This window comes from Manacus candei, unplaced genomic scaffold, assembly GCF_025592945.1.
Source record: "Manacus candei isolate 608988 ecotype Guabito, Panama unplaced genomic scaffold, ASM2559294v1 h1tg000034l, whole genome shotgun sequence".
Classification (NCBI taxonomy): domain Eukaryota; kingdom Metazoa; phylum Chordata; class Aves; order Passeriformes; family Pipridae; genus Manacus; species Manacus candei.
The window spans coordinates 2,278,046-2,300,783 of record NW_026138082.1 but is presented as its reverse complement, the minus strand read 5'-3'; the positions used below and the strand labels follow the sequence as shown (position 1 = coordinate 2,300,783).

The 22,738-nt window shown below is 35.9% G+C and overlaps 1 protein-coding gene across 11 annotated transcripts in view; it reads right to left on the bottom strand.

Annotated features, from left to right (window-relative positions):
* AHI1 (Abelson helper integration site 1) overlaps positions 1-22,738 on the bottom strand; it is a 93,876-nt gene that overhangs the window by 49,846 nt on the left and 21,292 nt on the right. For all 11 annotated transcript variants that reach the window (XR_007905306.1, XM_051792496.1, XM_051792495.1 and 8 more), the window contains 8 exons: positions 20,784-20,916; positions 19,692-19,815; positions 17,266-17,495; positions 16,223-16,326; positions 15,487-15,605; positions 12,324-12,454; positions 9,417-9,557; positions 7,305-7,507 (listed from right to left, as the gene is read on the bottom strand). Coding sequence is in view for 10 of the 11 variants with exons in the window: in XM_051792496.1 (XP_051648456.1) it covers positions 7,305-7,507; positions 9,417-9,557; positions 12,324-12,454; positions 15,487-15,605; positions 16,223-16,326; positions 17,266-17,495; positions 19,692-19,815; positions 20,784-20,916 (1,185 nt within the window). In the remaining variant the exon portion in view is untranslated. The remainder of the gene's footprint in view (positions 1-7,304; positions 7,508-9,416; positions 9,558-12,323; positions 12,455-15,486; positions 15,606-16,222; positions 16,327-17,265; positions 17,496-19,691; positions 19,816-20,783; positions 20,917-22,738) is intronic.

Genomic DNA, 22,738 nt, shown 5'->3' with positions numbered 1-22,738 from the left:
CACAAAACAGTTAAATACAGGCTCAGTTATACACAGGAACTGTAGACTCACTCAGCCATTAAATGCAAAGAGAACAACCTTTCCTGGATTGAATAAAAACAGCATTTCAACTTAAGAACATGCCTAGATATACACATCTTAGCAGAAGTGGGTAATTTACCACCAATAACAGTAAAAAGTAGATTTGTCTTGTTTATTAAGAGGCAAGTAGGTTACTATGTAAACTGTGACCTCATGTTATGATTCATGCTGTCAAAAAACATGTGATCGGGGGAAAAAAAAAATCCATTACTTTTGTAGCTAATTTTTAAGATGTCTTCTTTTTTGTGCAAATGAAAAACAGATGTAACCTGTTCCACATAAAAAACACACCCAAAGACACTTGTCTTATGATTTTATTTCTCTTCCTATTACAGAAAATAGACACCAGAAATTTTTCTGACTCACATCTTCTCAAATATATATATATATATACAAACCTATTCCTTTGTACCTGCTGGTAAAAGACATTAGGACATGACTATAAATACACTATACAGCTTCAGGCAACCACTCAGAAGTTTGTAACCTCACCCCACCTATCCCCCCACTGCCCACGTATTTAGTTATACTTTAGGGGTTTCCTATCATATATAAAATACCTTTTTGGTAGATTTTTTTTTCCCCACAGAGATGTTAAAAAAGATGTAGTCTATGAAACTGTAATTATTATTCATATTATTTTTTAAAAAATAAAAATAATCAGACTTGCACTTCACTAAATCGTTTTTATAATTATGCACTTAAACAAAACATGTAAACTAATTTGTTATGTTGACAAGCCTTCATTTGATTATTCCAGAGATTAACTGTAATGTAACCATAAACACAGAAAGGTAAAAAAAAACCCAAACAAACTCTGACTAGATTTCACAACAATAAGCAGCACTTTCGGACGCTAAGAAAAAAAAGAAAATAGTTATTTTCCATATCTTTTATGTGAATGAAAAAATTCCACAGCTAACAAAAAATAAAAGGAATCCGTGAAACCTTGTAACAAAATTCTTAAAGGTTTAATCTTGTATATCCTTAACTCTCAATTTATAGTATCTTAATATTTGAGCCATGATCAGTGTTCCTTTCTGCACCCAACATAAAATCATTTAGGTTGGAAAAGACCTCCAAGATCATGGAGACCAGACCTTGTCAACTAAACCACAGTACTGAGTGCCACGTCCAGTCATTCCTTGAACATTTCCAGGAATGATGACTCGACTACCTCCTGGGCAGCCCACTGCAACGCTTAACCACCCTTTCAAGTGAAGAAATTCTTCCTGATGTCCAACCTGAACCGCTCCTGGTGCAGCTTAAGGCCACTTCCTCTTGTCCGGTCACTTGTTGCCTGAGAGCAGAGCCCAACCCTAGCTTGCTACAACCTCCTTTCAGGACTAGATTTAAGCTAAAAAATGAATGCAATTCACTTCCTGTCTGGCATACCATTTATATAAAACATAAACCCCTGAGAGACATAAAATGCTGAAAAACGTCATTGTTTAAGTCTATCCCAGGCCAAACCAGGACATACATCTATTTTGAGTATGTTGTTTTAAAATTTACCTGCTTAAAATGAGGAATGCATAAAAAAATTCTTTCTAAGCAAAGAAGCTTCTAACATAGGAAAATACGACAGATTTTAAGAACCTGACCTGCTTTGTAAGATTGTCAGAGGGCAGGGGAGAATGAATCAAACAAAAAACAAATCACAGAAAAAACCTTCTATTTGTTTAACTTTTTCTTACACAGGCAACTTGGTTAAAACTGGTAAATTTAATGAATTGACAAGGAAAATTCATCACAATTTCTAAACCCTTACTTTATAATAAAATATTTCTTAGAAACATACAAAGTAAAATTCTGGCAAAACTTTCATAAGCTATTATTTTACCTATATAAAGCTTCTAGTAATAGTTCAGCCATTTCATATCAGCTATCAGTTTACGCAATCACAAGGATTTAACATTCTGCTTGGCAAATGAAGAAGAGGCTTATAAAAATTATTGGTACATAGTAAATGAAACGGTTGTAGGATTTCAGATCCACCATGGCTTATAAAATACATCCTTACCAGTCTGCAGCTGGGAGTAGGTATGTGTAAAGTAATAACTGTAAAAGAATTTCCTAGAGTAAGAAGAGCATTTCCTAGCATTCTGAAGAGGAATACAGGAATAGGAAAAAGTACACATCGCTATTAAAAAACATCTATTTAATTTAAAAGCCCTCATTCCAATGAGACATATTGTGCTGGTCATTAGGAAAATGATGGCCTGTGTTACAGGATCACATTCTCCACTAATATAAGAAAGTAAACAAAAGGTTTTAAACATACTGCAAATTTCTTATAGATATGATAAGAATACAGAATATCAGTACCTCCCCTGAGAGCTTGTAGATAAGAAATTTGTATTGCACACATGATCGAGTTATTTCAGCCTGCAAAAACACTGCAGCATTGTCTTGTACTTGGCAAAAAACATTCACAGAACTGTCAATGCTTTCAAAAGAGTCCTCAGTACTTAGTATATTATGACTCTCCAGTCTTCCATCTTCAGGTAGAAGCCGTAGTAAGTTACTATAGAACTCCAGATTTGCAGTAAAGCCCACAAGTCAAGCACGGTATTTCAGAATCTACCAAAATCAAGATGAACCAGAGGACAGATCCTCACAAGACTGCAAAAAAAACCAAAACAACACCACTTGGGCATCTAGCTCTGTGTCTAGGTCTTTGTCGCAGACAAAAGCACAAGTTTGTCTTCTTCCACCTGATGATTTAGATACTATCAGTATCATGGTTATGTGTTCACCAAAAAGGCTGCACAGTTTTTTTTTTTCTGAAAAGTAGCGGCTTTAAATTCTATTCTAACGCAAAAAGATATATTTTGCATCTCAACTAAATTCTTAAAGAAGACCACCTGAAAGGACTACAAAGTATGCTATCTGATGTATACTACACCAAAGCACCATTTATGAGCATACTTTGTAGTCATATAGCTTAATGATGAATGTTCAGTACATTTGATGGAAACCAAGGCATAAGCTTCTGGATTCTCTCACAGTAGCTACTCCTTTTATGAATTATGCCATAGTAATAAATACACTCAAGGGACAAAAAAATCTCACCAGTTTAAAGTATTTCTGTATACAGGAAAGAATACTTTCACATTCTACTTGTCTCATATTATACTTAATACACTCCAAATATCAGAATTTTGGTAACCACTTTGATAACCTTTTAATAATACATTTTTCATAAATATAGCATGAAGTAAAGACTGGAAAAGCTCATCATACTTTAATTTAGAAGCATTCACATGTTGAGAGATGAGGCAGCCAACATTTAATTGATTCCAAGATCAGTACTACAGAGTATATATAGATGCTATTCGTAAGTGCTAAAAAGGAGTTAGGCATCTAAAAATCATAATTTCAGAGGTGAATACTAACCTTTAAAGAAAGCCCTTCTCCCCATACCTAGATAACATATATCATCCTCTTGTTATGCAAAGTTGTAAACAGGTATTTTCACTGCTAGATGGAAGTGAAATTTTAAAAACATAAATAGTAACACTGAATGAAAAGCACTTATGAGTTCTTTCAAGGACCAGAGATAAGTGCTTTCCTATCAAAAACTTCTGTGAATAGAATCATACATTCCTTGAGGCAGAGATAAATAATAATTGCTGCCAAGATTCACTACACTGTGATTTCTCTCTGTGGTAAAGAAGCCAATTCTGCATTCTGGTTTCATACAGAAATTAATTTTTACCTTCTGTAACAAAATGTCTCAGCTTTTGTGAATTGTTAAAGCTTAAACACAATAGTCAACTCTTGCTTCTAATTACACATTTTCTGGTCTAAAAAGAATGGTAGTGTTGCAGAGGAAAAGAAAAGAAACTTCATCTATCATTCATTAAAGTTTCCGTTCAGGTAGCAAAGAAGAAAAACAGAAAAAAACCCCAAAGACTGCTTCTAAAGGTACCTGGAAAAGAGGCACTGGTCACAACACAAAAACCCCAAGCTCATACAGGATCAGAGTATTCTCTATTTCTATCTAGCTTAAACCAAACTTTAATGTATTGACTTACATTTTCAAATCATATACCTAAGTCATAGAACTCCAAACTTTGCACTTAACAGCTAATAGATATGAAATTAACTTTTAAGTTCCCACATGTTAAAATCAGAGACCCCTGTGTTGGCACATTTGCTGTTTGGGTGTTCGGCACCTTTGTCTCATAAAACCTGACTCCAGGCATGATCTTAGGCCAGGTTTACTGTCTACAAGGTACGCTGCCACCATGCTTTCCCCAACATGGTATTTCCTACAAATCTATGACAAGCTTTTGGTATGCAAACATGAACTAAAGACCAGTACAAAGCCTACATAGTTTCTAGTTCCCTACTGTTTTTCCCATCAGACAAATACATACAAGGTGTTCTCGTCTGGATTTTCATTTTCCAACCCTACCACAGGGCAGCTAGCCACCCTATGTGTGGCTTCATAAAGTCTCCTTTCTTTAGTTTTACTTGTCTGTTCCCAGAAATATAAGCACATTCTCATGCATGTAGCTGTGCTGCAATTTTTATTTACTTTGACAAACACTTTAGCAAACTATTTATGCAAGTGTGCTTTCTAATAAGCCTTCCAGCAAAGCCTGCACTGACGTACATGCATCTTTTGTCACATGAAAAAGTGAATTGCACAGACATCCAAAACTGTAATTCCCAATTACAAATCAGTAGAAATTTTAAGTTTTAGTGTTGCTATATTTTACTCTGGTGTGTCCAGAACATGATAATGCAGGCAGGCAAGACTGCATCCAAATGCAAGAAATGATCCTATCCCTGCTTGAAAAGGCGTTATCACTGTCTCCTGAATCTCATGTTGGATCACTGAAAAGATTAGTATCAAGAGTCCTTTCAAAGAAATCTCCTCCCAGATATCTCAGTGGTTCATAAAGCTCTGCCAGGAAGCACTCTCACAGTGTTTATAATCACCACTGCATGTGACAGGTATCAAAATGCATGCAGACTCTTTCAATCGCCATTCTCTACTGTTTGGAAACCCACATGGTGAGAAGACTCAGATGACCTTTTCGACATCTTCCACATAGGAGAGGATTTGGAGGATGCTGTCAAAAATGTTGATCATGACTCTGCTCACAATGAACTTACTCATCACAAACTGGTCATTGTGCAATGGAAATCTAGGGTTACAAAACTCCAGTGGATGAAAGTTATTCTCTCAAACACAACTGTAGGCTTATCTACAGTTTTCATCTAGCTACATGGTTCCATGGAACATCTATGTGGCTCTGCTAAACCAGATTTGTTTCCCACAGTCCAGAACCCCTGGCTAATCTGAGACTAAACAGATGCAATGACGAAGACTCTCATAAATTCATTAGCCCCATCTTTTTCCTCATGAGACATCCAGAAGATTAAAATTTCTTCTGGAGTATCTTCCAGGAACACTTGTCCTAGACACATAGTCCATTCTCTCCATATTGTGTCCTTCTCTGATAAACAACTTGAAGGCACCAGTGTTCACTTTGTAGACGAGTAGGAACAAAATAAGGAGAAATCAGAAACAAGGCTTCCTTCCTTGTCTGAGACCTTGTTTAATTCAAAGGCAGAAGCAACCTGCTACTGTTATCCACGTGGACTACAACATGGGGTTTAGAAAGGAGTCCACTGGGAGTTCACAGTCCAAAAATCAAAGAACTGTGAGATAGCTTTCTTCTGGACAGTTTCAAAGCTCAGGCCTAATGGGATGTCAAATCCAGGGAACAAGACTAGATCAAATCCAAAGCAAAACCCCTAAAGCATGATAAGAATAGCTACAGCAAACTCAGCAACAACTGCTTTCATCTACTCACCTGCTTCCTTTGTGATTCACTTATTAATAAAGACAAAACCTAAAACTACATGAAAAAATCTACACGTATTCAAAAGTACTTAAAACCAAAAAATAATAAATGCAAACACAAAGGCAGTTCACGTCATTGTGAAAAGTAATTATAATTTCATAGTGCTACTCAGGTCCATTATAAACTCTTGCTGCATGCAAAATTGTCTTGAGTTGGGGAATATCAATGAAATTTATTGCCCATTACAAAGGTTTTAATTACTAATGCAGGTATTGAGAAACAAGACAAATAGTCAAGCACCCATCCAAAAAAACACTTTTTATCCCTCTTTGTCCCAGCTTCACGTTAGGCACCTCTTTTTCCTCATTTCTAGCCCCCAGCCTGCTTGCATTTGCCACTAGGTTACACTCAGTCCCTTTGGTATGGTGCTGCAGGAGAGTGGTCTTAAGTGTATAGTGGTTTGCTCTTTTTGACTCTTCTTGTTTCTTACTCTTTTCAAATGCTTTAGTATGGATCCTCCACCAGACAAAATACTCTTGGGGACTGTACCTGTCCAGCACAGATTCTTCCATAGGTTGCAGCCCCTTCAGAGATGTACCATCTCCTGTGTTTTCTTTTGCATGTCCTCATGTATCTCCTGTGTTTCCCTTCACGCCTACTTTGTTGTCTCCCCTGTATCTCCATTTCTGCATCATTTTGTGTCTCTTGCATCACCTTTGTGACTCCTGCTGTGTCTTCTTTCATGCCTCCTATCTCTCTTCCTGTATCTCCACTTGTGCCTTCTGACATGTTTTCCTTTGTGTTTCTCCTCTGCTGTGGTCTCTCCTGTCCCCACTAGATACAGACCTCTCTTCAGTATGTTTTCTTGGAGGTCCCATATGCTGTTTTGTTTTGCTCCAGTTTCAGTTGTGCAGTGGCTCTGTACTGTCCTTTGCAGAGCTGGCTTGAAACAGCTGTGCCCAGGACACAAAAGACCACGATCTCCCACAGAGGTCAGCCCTGCAGCCCTCTACACTATAAAACCCCTGACATTTATGCCACATACAAGTTTAAAGGTGAATAGGGAAAAAAAAACCCAAACAAACAAAAGAGAGAGAACATTCTGAAGCTCAGCCACAATGATCTATGAAATAAATCATATTTCTGAATTGTCTGAATGGCAATGGCACTAGCAAAAAACATCCCTTTTATCAATACTTGATAAACAAAAGTTTTATATGATTACTCTTTTCTAAAGAGCTGCTTATGGGTGCATTAATATTAGCAAGAGACATATTAACTTCTGAAGATCAGATCTTATGACAATATATATATGTTTTGTTACATATACCAGTCCCAGAATATGAACTTTGGCTGAGAAGATTATATAGTTCTGCAAATTAATTAAATTTGACTTACCAAAACAGAATCAAGTTTTTGTTTCACCTTCTGCATTCTCATTGATGCTCTTGCAACACTGACAAACTGATCTGCCGGAGACATCACTAAGCTTTTTTGCACAGGAATTTCAGAAAAACTGCTAAAGAACTGTGGCCCTCTTGGTGCAGCTGTGGTAAGTGATGAACTGAGATCTTTTATGAGTTCAGCTTCCTGTTGTGCAACTGTAGAAATAACCAATATTAATGTGTCAGGTGAAGCCTTACGTTGCCATGGGAAAAAAAACAAAACGGAATGATTACTGCCATTTTGCCAGCCATATCTTCAGTCAAACACCATCACAATCTGTACTAAAAGTGCTACAGGGAAAACCTGAAAATGACATGAAATTTTCTCCATACTACCCCATTTTCCCTTAACTCTTCTGGTCGCAATTCTCACTTCTGTTATCTGTGTTCAGTAATCTCTCACACGGAACTGATATTTTTGTATTGCTTATGAGCCACAGTGTTCCTCATGCAGAAATATTGGCAGTGTAAGAGGGGAGAGCAGGGGGACAGGAAGATAAAAATTTTTCAAAGTCAAGAAAGGTATAAAGCTTGTACCAAGTTCAAGTCTAGGTACATTTCATATTTTTTCCAGCCTAGTTCAAGTGAGTTTATTATAGTTGAGTAATATTTCAGAAGTTATCAGACATATTATACAGGCACAGAAGGTATTAACTGACTTTTGCAATATTTTGTACTGTGGTCTCAAGCCAATATAGGTTAAAAGAATTCTTCACGAAAGTTCTGTGCAGGATATTAATAAAACTGTTGGTGTATCTAAAACATACTCTTAGAGTCTTAAAAAGTGTGTCAGTGACTAAAATTAGTATTACTACATGATTAACTCATTCAACACTAAGGCAGTAAGATTACCTTCTGAAAGTAAAGTGGGTGCTTTTAACCAAAAATGGAATAGTAACAGGTAATGTAAAAATGACCACAACCTATGCAAAATTTTACTGTCACCAGTGACTTAGTTAAGCAGTCAGATGATACAAATAACTACCAGTGTGATGATATCTGTGATCTCTAATATGTAAGTACACACATATATATATATATTTTAAACTACAGTATTAGATTTTTTTAAGACTCATTGTCTGCCGAATAGTCAAAAAATTTTAAAGAAATCCTTCAGCCCCCAAAAATTCCATTGCTCTCTGAAATGCAGATATCTTACTGGATTGAAGTTTAGCGCTGAATATTGATTGTAAAGTCATTTCATTTAATGTTCCTGTAAAAGTCAACCAATTCAACAGAAAAATAACCTAGACTCCAAGATTTGATAGGAGTAATCTCATTACTACATGTTACTTAAAAAGTCAGTGTATAAAGACAGGATTAGCTTTACAGATCTATGTTCCCTGCAAACATAATTCAAACAAGAGAATTCCTGCATAATTCATATTAACATTATCTACTGTCTAGATGCAAATGTCCTTAATTAAACACAACTATCAGAAAAGCCTTCAAAGGACAATCTGAACTTTATTTTGTATACCAAAAATTCAAGATGAGCATTTATCACTATCTTCTCTTTAATATAACATAGGGAATAAAGCTATCTCTCACACAATTGCACCACAGATTTAACACTTGTTTTTTAAAAGTCTACACTGTCTGATTCAATTCTATACAGCTCCTCAATATTATTTTGTAACATAGCCAGCACAAAATACTAAGCTTCTGATTACACTATTCATTAATTTTCTGAATGATTGTACTTTCTGGCTCCATAATCCACCTTGATACTGAAAAGGGGCTTTTAAATATTTGTATGACACTGCCTATATATGAAAAAGTGCTGTAAAAATCACATAGTATGACATACAATAGCACATTTAAACTTGAGGTTATACAGGACCTCTGGTGACTGCCTAGGCCAAAACCCTTGCTTAAAGCAGCAGCACTTAGAGCAGGTTGTGTGGGATCATGTTCAATTCTGTTTTGGAATTTCCTAGGAAAAAGGTATATATTGTCATCATATGACTGCATTCTTTTTCCCTCAAAAGAAGTACAAATACTAAAAAATTGCTTCTAAAAATAGAATATTTACAGGTGTGTATCAAGAAAATTTGTACTGTACCTTTATAATCATAAATATATATAAGTATTGGCTGATTTTGACCAAAGGCACAAAATGACACCATGTGTTCATGTGGATGAAAGGCAACATCACGAAGGGAAGACGTGAAGGAGAGTTCAGAATATATGGCCACCTGATCTCCTACAGAATTGAAATATGTTTATTAATACCACAGAAATGTATTTGAAACACACTGGATACAACAAAATAACAGTTGGTTAAAGCCTATATTATTACAGTACAGTGTCTGACACTGTAAATAAGTATTCTTCAGTCAATTTCCTTATTGAAAAGGATTTGGCATAAGACAAAAAAATATTGCATGTTTTTAAGTAATTCAATAAGTCATAAAAGTTGCAGTAGCTGCAGGAAATCCCAGAGGATACACTACGTTAGCTGAGTTCTCTTGTTCTGATAAGCAAGTTCTGGAAAGGTGGCGTTCCACAGTATTTGTTTGTGCTTGCATTGTACCAGAGATAGCCATCTTAGCTGCAAATTTCAACTATATAATACTGACAACAGGAGTGAAAGTTGAAGCACAGAATTATTAAAAATATAAATAAATATAAAAATATAAATAAAATTAGCTCTTCAGATGATGGCACTATGAATGCCAGTACAGTGTGTAAATGAGTCAAAACCCAATGAAAACATACTAATAACAAAGTCCTGGCTGGCAGTGATGACATTAATGAAAAAGGTACCAGGCTAATTAAAAATTACTTCAGGGCCCTGGGTTGATTAGTTAATGGGACAGGAGCACAGGTGGCGTTCGCCTTAGTTCCTGTAGTAGCAGAGATAAACGAGGAGTAGGAAAACCCATCTTAACAACAGGTTGCTAAAGGATTGGTGCCACAGGCAGAATTTTGGTTTTTTCGACCATGGGGCAAATTCTACGGTACCCAGACTGCTAGAGTCAAATGGGCTTCATCTATCTAGCAAGGGCAAAAGGACTCTAGCCCATAAGTTGTCGAGGCTGATCAGGAGGGCTTTAAACTAGGTATGAAGGGGGAAAGAGTTGAAACCAGGCTCTCCAGAGATGAACCTAAGGGTGAAAAGCCCGAGTCAGAAGTGAAATCAGCAGCCCAGCTGAAGTGCATGTACACCAACGCACGCAGTATGGGTAACAAACAAGAAGAGCGGCCGGTCACTAGTGGTGTCCCCCAGGGATCAGTGGTGGGCCCAGTCCTGTTTAATATCTTTACTGATGATCTGGATGAGGGGATTGAGTCCACCATCAGCAAATTTGAAGATGACACTAAGTTGGTGGGTAGCATTGATCTGCTGGAGGCAGGAGGGCTCTGCAGAGAGACCTGGACAGACTGGAGAGTTGGGCTGATTCCAATGGGATGAGGTTCAACAAGGCCAAGTGCCAGGTCCTGCACTTTGGTCACAACAACTCCATGCAGCACTACAGGCTGGGGACAGAGTGGCTGGAGAGCAGCTAGGGAGAAAGGGACCTGGAGTTTGGATTGACAGGAAGCTGAACGTGAGCCAGCAGTGTGCCCAGGTGGCCAAGAAGGCCAATGGCATCCTGGCCTGGATCAGGAACAGGCCAGCAGGTCCAGGGAAGTGATTCTTCCCCTGTACTCAGCGCTGGTGAGGCCACACCTCGAGTACTGTGTCCAGTTCTGGGCCCCTCAGTTCAGGAAGGATATTGAGGTGCTGGAGCAGGTCCAGAAAAGAGCAACAAGGCTGGTGAAGGGACTCGAGCACAAGTCCTGTGAGGAGAGGCTGTGGAAGCTGGGGTTGCTTAGCCTGGAGAAGAGGAGGCTCAGGGGAGACCTCATCACTCTCTACAACTCCCTGAAAGGAGGTTGTAGCCAGGTGGGCTCTTCTCCCAGGCTCTCTTCTCCCAGGCAACCTGAAGTAGGACAAGAGGGCAGGATCTTAAGCTCTGCCAGGGGAGATTTAGGTTGGTTATTAAGAAGAAATTAGGAAAAATCAGACATTGGAATGGGCTGCCCAGGGAGGTGGTGGATTCACCATCCTTGGAGGTTTTTAAGATGAGACTAGATGTGGCACTTAGTGCCATAGTCTGGTAACCACGGTAGTGTTGGATCAAGGGTTGGACTTGATGATCTTGAAGGTCTTTTCCAACCCAGTTGACTCTATGATTCTTCCTCCTTTTATTCTCTTTTTAAAGTTTTCAGGCAAATTATGTAGTGGCATAGATATAAGCTAATGTAGTTGGAAACATGGAGAGAAATTCAAAACAAAACTGTTAGTTATCTGCCAGTTTTAAAATATTTACTTTTTCCTTTTAAAAAATTAATTAGATCATAATCAGAGACAGAACATTATTTCATCAAAACCAAAATGGTATTCTGCTACTTTCTACTGTCATTTTTGTCTCTTTTACCTCCCGCACAAGAAGACAGCAAACTCTTTATTTTACATTTGCTTGACATTTTTTCAGAAAGATTTTGGTACCTATTTTGAAACTACTTGGCTTGGGGACTAATTTACAAAGAAACCTTATATTCCACAGGCAAAAAATACTGAGTCTCTGACCACCCTTGGTAAACAGATGAAGTGGTTCTCAACAAAAGCCTGATTCCCAAATCCAAATCTAAACAGTACAACAGAAAAACTGATCTGACCTAAAACATTTTTTGTGCATTCCATTTTAAGACCTTCATGTAAAGAATTGCAGCATACAAAAAGCTGAGCTTCAGGTGCTCCAATCCTGCTGGATATTACAAATGCTACCTCTATTAATTTCCTCTGGAGAATAAAATCTCAGAGATTAATAACAGCTATTTAAAAGGTGGAGCTAAAGCCTCAGGATTTAAGTACATCTTACATAACTTTTACTCTGTATCAAAAGTGTTTCAATAAAGCTTAAAAAATCATTTCCCCCTCAGCCTTGAAAATTTGGCTTAAGACCATAAAATAATTAGTTACCTGTTTCTGGATTCCAAACATAAGCTTTTCCATCTTCACTTCCTGAAAACAGGAACGTACCACATGGTGTTAAGGTGCTGTGAATCTTTTCTCTGTAATTTGTGGCACCTATGTATTTCTTCGTAGCAAAGCTAAAGAAAAAGAAAGTTTACAAATGTAGCAGACACTTTTAGAATAAACAATCTAACTTTTTATGCATCAGTTCCCCCCTCTATTCCTCAGAAAAATCAATACACCTTGCATCCCAAATAGATATGCACCTTCTGCAGAGTGCAGTGTTCACCCTTCATTTTCCCTGACTTTCATAATGCACCTGACATGACAGATGAAAGCATACATCCTTGTCTTTCAGTAGAAAAACAAAATCCTCAGATCTAGAGAATGGATACAGATGTAGTAATTTGCATTGTCTTGATCCTGGGCTTTGCAAAAAATGGGGAAATTGGCACTATTACTCCAAGCTTTGCCAAAAAAGTTTTCATTACGCTTCTTGAGCTTGAGTGCTTAAATTTATCTAGCAGCTCTCTTCAGCTCTTCAGACTAATGTCTCCTTGGTTAGAAAACCAGCAGTAGAATCAACAAATTTCAAGATATAAATGTTAATTTACTATTAATATTTTTAATATTATTTTGCAGCTTAGGTATCCTATTCCTTTTTCCAGCGAAACACTACTGGTCAGCTTAGTAATCATGATCTACTGTCAAACAGTTTGCAGGCATCAAGTGGGAGTGAACCTACAAAAGGATGGAAAGAAGCATAAGTCAGCTTTTAAGAGGCTATTTCAAACATGAGGCATAGCCTAGAAAACAATATGAAAGTTCAACATGGAGACTAACACAGCAGCAATTCTATGACACAGAATTTGAGGCAAGAAGAATGGCAATAGTCCACCACATCCCTCAAAGACAGAAGCCAGTAATTTTTCAAATGTGTTACTGAAGAAATAATGGAGGTATGCTGGGAGAAATGCAGTGCATTTCATATGACAGGAAGATTATTTTAAACAATATTCTGAATAAACATACTCCATATGCAATTCTATTTGGCAAGTAAGAGAAAAGGATTCCTTAATGATCACAGTGCAAGAGACTGTATTAGCCCAAAAAGGAGTTTTAGCTGTGTGAATAAAAAGAGATAGTATCTCTGAGATGTCAACAGAAGAGCTCTGCAAGATGTAAAACTAACCTGCATATGAAACCCTAAGGAGAGGACTGAACCAAATCTCTGATCACATACCTAAGTGACAAGACAGCAGTATTAACCAAAAAGATCAAAAAAGCAAGTTAAAAGAGGAAAGTTAAGAGCAACAAGCTATCAATCAAAGTGAATTGTGAAGATCTGTGACCTCCGCCCCCTCTTTTCTCATGCAGGGAATGAACAGTTAATGCTGACGTGTAAAATTATCACTGCTGGATATCTGACCCTGTGGTTTATTGATAGACTTAAGCCAATGTAACTGTGGGCTGTGGTCAAAGTAGCAGTCCTGCTGCTGTCCTCTCCACCCTTGTTTTCCCAGGCTCTCCCTCATTTCTTCTCTAGTGTTCGGGCAGCTATCAGACAAGTTTGATAAGATAGTTGATTAAAATGAAAATTAATAATTTGTATTTGTAGGCTGATTTTCAGTTGGATCAGCACACTGATCTGACTCACCCTGCATCAAAAGACCTCTAGAGATGATAAAAAGGAAATGCTAGGAATACATGGCCAAAGCTGTGGCAGACCCAAGGAGATGGTGTGTCCTATGGATAAACTTACTTAAAATAATTGTGAAATTGCACCCCATATCAACCCTTTCTTAAAGAGTAATATGCATGTCCATTTTCCCCTCTCAAACTAAAATTCTGTCCTTTTTAGAAAGCGTAGCAACAGAAGAACACTATCTGCCTCAAAAACTACAGGTTTGCTCTGTCAATCCACCGATTTCAAGCTTTGATTGAGTGGATACTTTAGGCTTCTTGCATAGTCATTGTAATGTACTGTTTACAGTAAAAGAGGAAAAGTGCACTATAACACTGTAAAGTCTTCAGTTAGTTCAAACATTCAATCCAATAGAATAACAGAACAGCTTAGTTTGGAAAAGACCTTCAAGAACATTAAGTCCAACAGCTAATCCAGCACTGTCAAGTCCAGCACTAAACTATGTACCTAAGTGCCACACCTACATATCTTTTAAATATCTCCAAAGATGATTTTCTGTATAGTGAGGGGAGGAAAGACACTTATGAAATTAAGGATAAAACATTTAGGAAGCATGTTCGTATTTTTAATGTCACTTTCCAGAACAGAATGTTCAGGTACATCTTAACAACGTATTTAAGTGATTAGAGTGAGACCCTTCTAACTTTCACCCAATGAAAGGACATGAGGGAATGGACATAAACTGAAATATAGGAAGCTCTGCTTAAAATTAAGAAAAAAAGTCTTTTACTTTGAAGGTGAATGAACACTAGAACATGTTGCTCTCAGAAGCTGTAAAATCTCCAAGATATTAAAGACCCTTCAAGATATTAAAAACCCAACTGTATAAAGCTCTGAGTAACATGCTGTTTGTGATTTGATTATTGGGTTGAACTGGTCACTCTCCAACATCAAAGACTCAAGTGAGTCTGTAATCCCCTTGCTTTTTATTGTAGTTTATTACTAAAGAATCATGTTCATAACTATTAAGAATGAGATAATCATCAAAAACCTATGTCAAAATATCTCACAGCCTGCTTAATACACCATAATACAATCATCATTGCATTTTTCAGTATTTATGATGACAATCATATTCTGTTTCATTATCAAAATACCCTTCCCAGAGTCTTAACAATGAGAAACTAACACACAAATAAACGTTATCATTTCAAAGTTATTTTCATGCCTAGATTGCATTTGAAAAGGGATTTCAATCTTTAGGAGACTAACACTGTCTTTTTCATGCCACCTTATGCTCCCACGTAATCTAGTAATTTATGGATCTTCTATTCTAAAAGACTTACCCAACATCACACAAAAGGTCTGTAATACAGCGGTGTTTTGAAACCATTTCCTAACCCTTGATTATTAGGACATCTTTCTCCTCCCCAGCTACACACCTAATACATCTATGGTATTTTATTTCCCCAAGTAAATTTTAAAACAAAAAGGAAATACACATTTGTCACCAAAAATACTAACATTCTGAGATCTATAATTCTCAGGATACTGTCTTTGGCATGGATCAATAAACGCCTTCCATTCGGATGCACCTCCAAATGATTTATTGGTGTCCCTTTAATATCATTTTCTTTTATTTCCTACCGAAAGAAGGAAAATAAAGAAAAATATATAACCTTGTGTTTTAAAACTCATTTTTCTACACGTTATTATTCATTTTTCTCTTGCATTACCCTTTTTTTCTCAATTCATTCTATTTGATTAAAAAGTTTGTTCCTATATTAAGGCATTACATCCTAGACATCAACTATTCTCAACCACAAGGCAGATTCTGTTGTGACTGAATTTAAAAAAATTCAGCTGAAGACAGAAATGCCAACTGAACATTAGGCCTCTAAGGTATGAACAAAGGTGATTTGTAAAGGCTATGGTCTGTTTTATTACTGTCTCTAGAGAACAAACCATGTGCCTGAGAGTCCAAACACTTCCTGAACTTTGTCAAGCTTGGTGCTGTGACCACTTCCCTGTGGAGCTTGTTTCAGTGCCCAACCCAATTAAGTTGCAAAACAATTAAAAAAAATTAGAGTCACTGAATCACAGCACATTGTTTCAGTTCTTTTGTACTAGTTTTTACAGAAAATACACCTTTGCAGCTAAACAAAAGGTAACGTATAAAAAAATTCGAATTCAAATCAAATTACTAAATTTAGAACAGTTCACATAAAAATTACAATGCTAGTTTAAGAAACCTGTATACCTTATTGATCCTCCAGTGTTGAAACAGATGTTGAGAACTTCCGTTGACAGGTGTATCCCAAACTATTATCAATCCTGAACTATCTCCTGAGAACATGTGCTGTCCTGTAAAATAATGCCTTATAAGTGAAATAGCACCACACCAAAAAAATAATACAGAAAACTATATATGAACAAGAAATCACCTTTTTTTTTTCTATCATTTCATTCTAGCATTTTTGTGAATAGGCAGTTCTTCCATCTCTTTTGCTATAATATACTACTTGCAAATGCATTTTGCTCATATTGCATGATATAAGTTGATACCATAAATTTGGATTTAGCATATATATCAGATATAGAATATACTTTTAATTGGAACAAGAACAAATACCGTTATCCAATACTTGTTCTTTAAGCACAAATATTTATTCTTTATAAAAATGCAGCTTTCCTCTCCATAGTACCTACTTCAGTGACTACCTCCAAAAATGAACCGCCTGATAACTAATGATATCACTAATACCAGAAAAAGTCAAACACATCCAAGTACCTCTAATTATTCATCTTCAACTCTTCCTTCACTAGTACACGCCAGTACATCACTCACTTTCAGCGGTTAATCTACCAGTTAATATGACTCACAATGGTCAAATCTCTGTCCTTTTCTCTCAGTGTTTCCTATTTCTGTCAATGTCAAAAAGTTCATCACCTTCTCACTTCTGCAGTCTAGTGTTAAAATTCTCACAATCTAACTATACTACCTCATTTTCTTTACCAAAGAATTACAGAATGGTTTGGGTTGGAAGATCATCTACCTCTGTCCTCCCTGACCTGGGCAGGGACACCTTCCACTAGACCAAAGTCCCAGGCAATCTGGTCTTGAACACCTTCAGGGATGGCACATCTGCAATTTTTCTGGGCAACCCGTTCCAGTGTCCCACTACCCTCACAGTAAATAATCTCTTCCTAAGAAGAATACATTGCCTCTATGACAGAAAGCAAATTAGTCAAGCTGGCCTTCGACAAAAAAGACAACTATAAAAAGTAATATTACCTACATACCTTCTGCATCAAAACAAAGTGTGTTGATGAAACTTTTATGACTATCAAGCTCCTGTAGCAGTTGCCCATGGATTTCTTTCACATTTGCATTCCAGATTCTAATCACTGAGTCATAACATCCTGTCACAACCAATGAGTCAGCAATTGGGTGGTACTTTGCAGTGTAAACAAACGAAGGATGAGGGAAAACTCTCACTGCAGATGCCGCCTGCATTTCTATTTTCCACATTCTTAAAAGGAAATAAAGTAAGGATATCTACTGTATAATGCAATCACACACAGAGATATAACTGATGCCATATTTTGTGCTAGTGGTTCTAGAGGTAAATACTTGCAAACACCTAACAACACCCACTTATCCTACCAATTTGTTTCACCTATATCTAATCCTTTAATACAGTAGTTTGTAACAAGAATTAAGAAACATTTACTGCTTTACATAGTACTCTGTCTTCAAAGTAAACTCATGACTACTTACTCATTTAATGGATATATTACACATTTTAAAATACACATAAAGAATTTCATGGAATGGATCGGTTTTTTTCTTTCAGGAGTCATAACCAATTCAAGACCTTGTTGGATATCACTAATTTAAAAAAATGTTAGAACAAAAAAACCACAAAAGAACATTTAGGGTCACTAAATATAAATAAAACCCCAGAAAATTTTACAATAGTAATTACCAACCAAACAGTGATCATGATCTCAAGGATGTTTGCATCACATAAATTCACTTCTTACTATTTATCTATTTCCTATCCTTTGACACCCATTGCTGTAAGATCAGATTTTTCTGTGTTTTCTATTTGATGGTATACGTTTTATCACCGAGTCTTCCCCAAAGATAAGTCCACAAAGAATAGAACAGTACCTGAATCATTAAATACAGTTGGGCAGCACATTAAACAGAGTGCTCAGTTACAATATGGAATTGAATTGCTTTAGTGACACCCTTCCAGGTGAGGTGACCACTTCTGGTGGCTATTGACGAATTCTAAGCTTTCTCCGAGGTGACCTCAGAGTCACCTGCAACCCTTTAGAGTACAATTAATTTGCAACTTAATGCAGAAAGGTCACAAGGAATCTACCTATCTGGTTTTGCTCTAACAACATAAAAATTAATTTATTGCTCACAAATTATGTGGGACTAAACCTTGCAAAGGCTGGAGGATAATATAAAAGAGTATACAAAGAAGAATTCACAGAAGTTCCCAAATTTCCCTTCAAGTTGCCCTAGAATTCAGTACAAGAGATGGTCTAAGTAATAAACTCATAATGAATTTAAAGAAATGGGGTGCTGAAACTTTTTAAGGAGCTTAAGGCAACGGACAATAAATACAGGAACTAATAACTCGTACAGTGACCATGCGTAGCACACAGAAAAGGAGGCAGACCACTACAGTTTCAACTTGCTGCCACAAATTCAAGAATTGAGGAACAGCTGGTCCTCCTTACAGGCAACATAAATGACAAATTAATATTTACCTCAATATAAAAAAATATTATTTAATCCACTCCCAAATTAAAAAAAAATTGGGCCGCGTTCTCAAAACAGTCTTTTTATGCCTACATACAAGCAACAAAAAAACCTAAACCAGTTCCACATACACGATATACCCTTTAACAATTCTTCTGGCATTTCAATTATGCAACTGCCTGTAGCATTACTGAGTTGCATAACAGAAACAACACATAGGAATCTGAAGAGCTAAAAAAAAAAAAGCTCCATGAAAACCAATGAAGTTGCTCATCATAAAATTGTACAGTGTCACAGCCATATTTTCATGTATTTCTACAGTTTTGAGGGGTTTGGTTTTTAAAAGTTGAACAGATTAGTATTTTGATATTAACATTGCACTGAAGAGCGCTTTTTATTTGTAGAGGAAAATGTGTACACGTTTGATTTAAGAAATAACAATATCAAATTTTATTTTCAGCAATTTAAGTGGAATTATTTAAATAAGTTTACAAAAACAAAAAAACTCCACCAACATATGTATATGCAGTGTGGCCAATTTATAGACATAACCTGAATCTTACATTTTCAATTTATTGCTTCATGTTCAAATTTGCAAACTTAATACTGCATTCATAGCATGGCAATTTCTCCAGGGACCAAATATCACAACTGTATCAGTGTCTTCTTGAAATACTGAAAAACCTTTTGGGTTTTCACTACGTTGTAGAATTAACCACTACAGTTTTTTGAAAAGGTTTGGTCTCACATACATATACATTAGAAACCAATATAGTAAATACAGTGTCAGTGTCTAACCCAATCACAATTTTTATATTACTGCAGTCATAACATAATTAAAACTTTAACTAAAACAGTATAATACAGTTTGTAGTAAGATATTGAATTGGACCGCTTTCTTTTCTGCTTGTGATGCTATCTGCCAGAACATCATCATCATACTGACCTGACAGTGCCATCAGAGGATGCAGTAAGAAGGTACTGATTGTCTTTTGACCAACAAAGATCATACACTATGTTAAGGTGACCATAAAACTCTCTCAGGAACTGTCCAGAAGGAATTTCATACACTAGTGAATTTAAGTAGAAAAATAAAAGTTAAGTATTTACAGTCAAATATATGTAGTTACTAGAGTAAAGTTTAGTCTAATCTTAGGCTGATTTTCTGCTAGCATAAATCAACTCATTTTCTTTATCTTCTCATTTTGAGAGAACAAGATCAAATAGTTGCTAGATATGCATGGACAGCAAGCATCTGCTTCCATCTAGTGGTTCATGAATGTCACAATGTCTTAACCCTTAAGAAACAGTTTATATTATCTTTAAATTAGGATGAGGATTAGATACATATTTTTTTTTTTAATTTTGGCAGCTATTTGACCAATCTTTGAATTATTTTAACATTGAGATCACTTTCTGGGGCTGTGTAATAAAGGAATTTAGATTTATTGTTCCTTGCATTTAAACATGTATTCTGTGTAAACTTAAAATACTGTTCTCTCTAAATCTCAAAATTCTTCTGGAAGGCTTAAGAACCATGCAATTGAAGATACTGTGATGAAGCAGTCCCAAATTTGAGTAATAAGGAATATTTGTATTTCGACTGAACTGGACCATGGAAGACAGCAGCTTCCAGTAGTCTGGAGGCGATGACAACATTCGAGACAGGTTAGGAGAAAAACTTACATGAAAATTTTGTGAGGTAGGAGCTGAAAAACTTATTTCACTTAAAACATTGTTATCAAAAAATATGTTCCTTCTGCAAACTGATTTTGTATTTCCATTAGACCTCCAGGCTGAAACTGTCATTTCATATCATTAAACTGTATACATATAACCATGTATGAAAAGCCAGTTCCAGCCCTATCAACACAGAAAGAGCATTTTCCTCAATGCTCTTTAATGCAGATAAGAATTTGCAAAACACAATAATAAAACAGAACCCCTAAAAAAAGGACAATTTAAAAAATACATCTTTTAACCTTTAGTTGCAAACTACATGAATTATAAGAAAAACACGGAACATATTTAAACTTACAAACAATGGGATAGCCGTTCCTTCCTGCACACGCTGCTGCCAGCATTTTCCCATCATGAGAGAAACGAACACAGAAACAGCCCATATCTCCACCTCGCAGTGAAAACAGGTGTTTGTTTGGTATGCGGCAAGCCTAGCTTTTCAGGGGAGAATGGTATGAATATTAACTATCCAACACTTAAAACACATTCTTAGCTACTGACATCCATAAGTTTTAAAAAGCTAGTAACATCTTAATGGAATTTAAAAGAAAAATTCGACCTTATATACAGAGATGGTTCTGCAGCACAACTCGAGCTACATCTAGTTTGTATGTTTGTTTCTGTCCCGTTATTACAAACCACTAGAAAGTTTTAAAAACCTAAGAAAATTTAAAATTAAAATAATTTCCTTAATTTTAAGAAGTGCTTAATAATGTCTATCATCAGTGATGCAAACTGTGCAGTTAGACTGTAAGTCAAGCTTGTTTAAGGAGTCTAAGCACAACTTTCAGTGACTTAATGAACTCAAAAGTCCAACCACAGGCACTTAAACCTTGGGTTTACCAAATCACTTTTAGCATTCCTCATCTGTATTTAAATACCTGACTTTTAAAGACACAACCAGAGATGAAACATTTCAAAACACTGCACAGGCATTTTAGTCCCTTTTCCTTTCTCCCAAAATATTTCCTCTTTTTTCACCCAAGGGCTTTTTCTTCAACACTAAATTCAAAGTTTAAGGTGAAGTAAAATATCCACAATAGCTATGTGATTATTTAACCTAAACCTGATTTACCTTTAGGAATGAAAGATGAGTGTGAACAGATTTATATTCATTTAGAAGTATAGAAATAGATCTCATCATCATGGCTAGGCTTCGCGAACGAAGTTTTGGGAAAGGCTCTATCCACATTTGTCACAAACAAATAGATCTACTCATGAAATAATTGTATATACACTATTAATCTTGTTAAAAACTATATATGCAATTAAGGTTTCTTATGTTTTTTAAACTTGTTCTAAAATAAAACAATATTATGTTGAATTAGTAATTCAGTTCAGAAAAACTTATTTCATTTCCAGATCATGTAGCTATAATTCACATATAAAATAAATTTAATATTTAATTCATGTATCAAATAAGTCATAATTCTATAGAACATTTTTAAAAAATAACATATCATCCATCTATGGAGACAGATACAGACATATTGTTTATCTTTACAAAAATAGCTTTAATTGCAAAACAGTAATTAAAATGTATAAAAAGGAAATAATAATTTTGATCCATTATTAAATTTTAAACCAGTGCATATTTCAAATATTTTTTAGCAAACAGACATACCACATCATGCTAACCTTACTGAAACTTTTTCACAAGACAGCACATCACAAAATGCATCATCATTGCTACCATTTTTCAATATGCCCATGGACTAGTCTAAGCATAAATGAGCTAATAAAGTAACATACTTAACCTAAATACAACTTTCAGGTATCCTGTCATTTTTGGTAAGAAAATTCCCATTGTAAAAACCCTAATCTATTCCTTACTATTTTATTATTATTAGCAAACAGTGTTGGAAATCAAGTCCATGTATATTTAAGGGTTCTTTTCATCACTCTTTCTTAGCAAATCTTTATGTTATGCTTTGAATTTGCATAGAGTCATGAACCCGTGCTAACGCTGTTCTACAAAATGATATGAAATTATTGCATGGACATCCTATACATAGTTGCAAAAATACTCCCATTTTATGACTGCTGATTTTCATTAGCTATAGTGATCTAGGGGTTAGGATGAAGTCAGCAAAAACCTTCTTAGGAAGGTTCTTCAATATAAGTTCTTTCTGTTATACTATGAAAATAACTTTAACAAACAAACAACAAAAAATCTCAAGAAAATATATTTACAATCAAGTTGAAATCTGAGAACAGGTTTCCTGTCTTACTTCCATTAGCCGTATAACCCTA